The sequence below is a fragment of the Mus pahari genome, chromosome 2 (genome assembly GCF_900095145.1).
Source record: "Mus pahari chromosome 2, PAHARI_EIJ_v1.1, whole genome shotgun sequence".
In the NCBI taxonomy this organism is placed as follows: domain Eukaryota; kingdom Metazoa; phylum Chordata; class Mammalia; order Rodentia; family Muridae; genus Mus; species Mus pahari.
This window is the reverse complement of record NC_034591.1, coordinates 19801758-19806690: the sequence shown is the minus strand read 5'-3', so window position 1 is coordinate 19806690 and position 4933 is coordinate 19801758. Positions and strand designations below refer to the sequence as shown.

Here is a 4933-nt window from a genome sequence, read left to right as displayed (position 1 = left end):
GGGAGTGGGTGGGTATGTAGGCAGGGGGGGGGCGGGGGGGGGGGTGGCTTCTTTTGTGCAGTGGGCAGAGCACACATACTTAACTGTTCCTTCAGATAGAGGGCCGACAGGACCAATAGGCACATTCCTGGATTCTGTTCTGTATGCCCCACTTGGACTTAATATTGCTGAAGGGAATCAACACTAACATATTACTAGCTTACCACACACATACTGTTTATGGTCTGTTTGTTCTGAGGTGATTCTGTGCTAGCCTAAATGCTCCTGAAGGAGTATAAGATTGATACCAGCGTCAACAAACCCAGGCATCCAGAGAATTCTTGAGTGCATGTGCAAGGGGTGGGGAGTGGTTGTGCAAGAGGTGACAGTGAGGAACAGAACAGACATAAAGTCTCAAAAATGTGGTCAACCACCTCAGCTGGAATGCCAAGACAGTGCTCCAAATAGCTGACAGCCTCTGTCCCTTCCCCCACGTGGCCTGTGAGCTGGAGATGCAATGGAAGACAGACCTTTAGACTATTAATCCTCTCCTCTCTCATATCACTGGTCTCTGAATAAAGTGAAGTTTTAAGATAAAGTTTTTACCTTTGCTCACTGGCTTTTGTGAGCGACAGATACTATGATCTGTCTGTGCTTGCGTCTGTACTGCTCCTTAGTGAAGAGGACCTGCTTGGAGTCATGCTATGACACCTCTCAGTATCTTCAGTGTCCAGGATCCAATAGAAAACGGCATACCAAAACCAGGAACGTTCCAAATGGAATTTAAAAGGACAGCCGACAGATGCCAACACTGAGCTGAACCAGTTGGACCAAACTCACTAGGATGTCCAAGCAAACACCACATCAGCACCAGAAGCAGACAGAAGGGGGAGCTCAGGTAAGGGACAGAGATTACAAAAATGAACAAAGGAAGTTAGAGGAGTGTAGACTTAAGGTGACTATTACGTAGTAGTTGAACTACACAGAGGGCAGAGCCTGTGGAGTTGAGGCCAAATCAATTGGATTGGTGTGCGATGGGATGAACAGGATTCTCAGCTAACTCTGTATTACAGGTGTTACAAGAGAAGAGAGAAAACAGGGGACAGAGATAACATGTGAGGGAGCAGGGTAGGATGCTGCGAGCAGGGTAGGATGCTGCGAGCAGGGCAGGATGCTGCGAGCAGGGTAGGATGCTGCGAGCAGGGCAGGATGCTGCGAGCAGGGCAGGACGCTGTGAGCAGGGCAGGACACTGTGAGCAGGGCAGGATGCTTCGAGCAGGGCAGGATGCTTGGTGTCTTACTCCCTACATGGGCTGTCAGCACTCTTCCAGGGCATCACAGAGCCCAGGACACAGGTCTGACTTTTAAGCTTTTAATTGTATCTTTACTGTTCTCTTCATCTTTGGGGGCGCATTTGTTAGACCAGGCCATCCTGTGTAAGCATGGAGCACAAATCTTACAACAGGGGCTGGTGAGATGGCTCAGCGGGTAAGAGCACCCGACTGCTCTTCCGAAGGTCCGGAGTTCAAATCCCAGCAACCACATGGTGGCTCACAACCATCCGTAACAAAATCTGATGCCCTCTTCTGGAGTGTCTGAAGACAGCTACAGTGTATTTACATATAATAAATAAATAAATCTTTAAAAAAAAAATCTTACAACAGTTATTTGTGGGGGAGAACAAATTCCAAGAGAATATTGACACAGGCTATCTACAGACAGGTTAAACCGTGCAATACCAGAACTGCCGAACGATCGCATGCACAGGACGCCTTTGAGGTTGGTAGGTGGGTTACATTCCTATTGCCCCTGTTGAAATTCATTTTTATGGAAGACAGAAAGCTGCCTGAAGCAAACATAGCAAACTACATAAAGATAAGAAATATAGGTGGTAAATGCATGTGTGTACACCCTACTGCATTCAGGGTATATGACCATACATGAGGTATTTATAGTTTGAAATGCATTCAGGGTATATGACCATACATGAGGTATTTATAGTTTGAAATGCATTCAGGGTATATGACCATACATGAGGTATTCATAGTTTGAAATGCATTCAGGGTATATGACCATACATGAGATATTCATAGTTTGAAATGCATTCAGGGCATATGACCATACATGAGGTATTTATAGTTTGAAATGCATTCAGGGCATATGACCATACATGAAGTATTTATAGTTTGAAAGTTAAATTACCTGAAGGAGATGATTTTCTTATTCTTCTAAATACTGAATTTTTGATGTTTTCCCTTGAAAGTGGTTAACAGAAACATCACAATTTGTCCCTGGATATAATTCAGATTTTCCAGGTTCATCTACATCCAGATGACTTACCATGACTGACGTCCTCTGAGTGACGGGTTTGCTGGTGCGCTGGTGACCTCTTCTTCTCTAAGAGTTCCTCCTTTTCATTCTCCAGCATGTCTTCTTGTTCAAGGTGCAAAACCGAAAGTAACATAGATGCCCAGAGCCCGATGGCCAGGAATCCACAGAATAAACACAGAATTATGACATTTTTCATTGTGGATTTCACATTTTTAAATTCCAATTTCCTAGACAAGATCAACATAAGAGAGCTGAATTAGATAATTCTGGTTTTTCAATTTTCCACTTGGATTAAATTCTGTTTTCAATATTTTAAATATTTGAATTTAAAAAAATATTAATTATAATTATTTTAATTATTTGAATTAAAAAATTATCTCTTCTCCTGTCACTAAAATTCTTCACACAGATATAGGCTCAACATCCAGCTAGGTTAGTATGAAACAGGCAGCATAATTTAAAGTCCTCGCCCTACCGCTTGAGCAAACAACCCAAGGAGAGGAGATGATAACACAAAGGAGCATTGCACCTCTGATCCATGCCCAACCCACTTGCAGAGAGAGTATAAACCTCAACTGTGTACAAAAGGAAAGCTAAGCGCCCTCACGGGGACAGACTGGGGCCATGAGTGCGAGCAAATGAGTCTGTGCTTTGTTTGAAGGTAAGGTCTCATGCAGGCCAGCTTGACCTCAGACTCACTCGCCAGCCAAGGATGACTGAGTTGATGGTTTAGCTGCTTCTGCCTCCTGAGCACAGGTATGGGTTACCATGCCTGATTTTTGGGAGGCGCTGGGGGACAAATCCAGGGGTTTGTATATGTTAAAAAAATATTGAGCCACATCTGCAGCCAAGGCACATGAGATTTTAACACATACTTTCACCAGTGGCCATACACTCACAATTTGGAAGGAGGGAGGAGGTCGCAGCCTGGGCGGGAAGTGAGAGGATCGTGAAGCAGAAACTGGCTGAGTTGCTGCTGGAACAGAGCACCAGGAGTGCTAGGAGTGAGCCGGGCCTTGGCAAGGCTACACGTGTACTCAGAAAGTAGCTCTCTTCACTCCCAGAGCCCGGAAAGGCCCGGTCAGGGTAAGGTTGAGAACCACTGTTCTAGATCTTCCCACAGAGGCTTGAAGATGGCCGCATGGCCAAAGCTGCTCCAACACTCACACTTTCCATCATTGTTTGTCCAGCTTTTTATTTGGGATGCTGATATGGACTAAATCACGCATCTCCAGAATGATGTCAAAGCGTCAACCCGCAACGTAATCGTATTGTGATGAGCCTTTAGGGAGGTGACAAAGGCTAACTGAGCCCCAGGTTAAGCCTGATCCTGTAGAGCTGGTAAGGACATATGACAGTTTGTGGAAAGGGACTGTAGGTGAGTCAAGGAACAAGGCTTTAAGTGGAAGCGACCCTGCCAACACCTTGACCTTGTCCTTGTAGCTGTGAGGAAATAAATTCCTAGTGTTAGACAGACACTCTAATGTTTTGTTCCACTTGGCCACATATACTGATATAGATGCCAAGGATTGACCAGGACATTTGAACAAAACTTCTAGAAAGGGGAAAAAAATGTGTGGGGAGCCACAAAAGAGGAACCACTCATCACTTGCAAAATACTGAAGCTGAAAAATCAGGGTTACCACAGTCAAAGAACCAAGCAAAGAACAAAAAAGGAACATTGACATTTAAAATATGCCCGCCACAGTAAAATCAGTAGAAGACTGGAAAATAGAAGGGAATTTTCTGGAAAGCACAGGAAAATGACAGAGTGAGAAATGATCTCAGAGAAAGTGGGGCATTCTTTCGGGGCGTCTAGCTAGCAGTGAATTCCAGAAAGCTGTGGGGGAAACGGAGGAGAGAGGACCACACATAAGGAACCAGTGTGTCAAAGCAGCAAAGGGTACTTCCCAGGAGAATTGACACTTGCACAGGAGAACACTAAACGCCTCAGTGGCAACACCAAATTCAGAAAGATTCAGAGAGATGGCTACAAATTCAAAGTTAGATGACATCAAACCTAGTTCTCTACAGCTTGTCAGCATCTAAATAAACTTCAGAGCAGAATAAACATGTGTCCAGATATCACCTCAGAAAAGCATGTCTTCCTCCTCCTCCTGCAGTGAGGATACATGTGAATTATAAATGCCAACAAGGCAGACAGCAAAAGGAGGGCACAAATGTACACACACGCACACACATACACATGCAAATGAGCACACACACACACACGCACACACATACACATGCAAATGAGCACACACACACACACACACACACATGAGTAGATAAATACTGCAAGTCTAAATTTGTAGCCATTATCTTTGCTAAAATATGTGACTTGGGCTATGAAGATAGGCCAGTGGGCAGAGTACTTGCTGTTCAAGCACAAGTTTGAAGCCTCAGAACCCATATAAAGTTGGGCACTGTACTACATACATGTAATCCCAGTGCCCCTGTGAAGAGATGAGAGACAGCAACAGGAGGGTTTGAGAACACTCAGCTATGCCAGCAGACACAGTGGTGAACAACAGAAAGACTGTATCAAATAAGGCTGAAGGCAAGGACCGACACCTCACATAGCCCTCTGACTGTCATAAATCTGCCACAGTGTGTGTTCCTG

At 44.6% G+C, this 4933-nt stretch overlaps 1 protein-coding gene across 1 annotated transcript in view; it reads right to left on the bottom strand.

Moving 5' to 3' along the window:
• The window catches only part of Galntl5 (polypeptide N-acetylgalactosaminyltransferase like 5), a 44917-nt gene that overhangs the window by 37687 nt on the left and 2297 nt on the right, over positions 1–4933 (bottom strand). Inside the window, exon 2 of the mRNA XM_021191366.1 lies at positions 2320–2537. Within this exon, the coding sequence (XP_021047025.1) occupies positions 2320–2506 (187 nt within the window). The 5' untranslated portion in view covers positions 2507–2537. The remainder of the gene's footprint in view (positions 1–2319; positions 2538–4933) is intronic.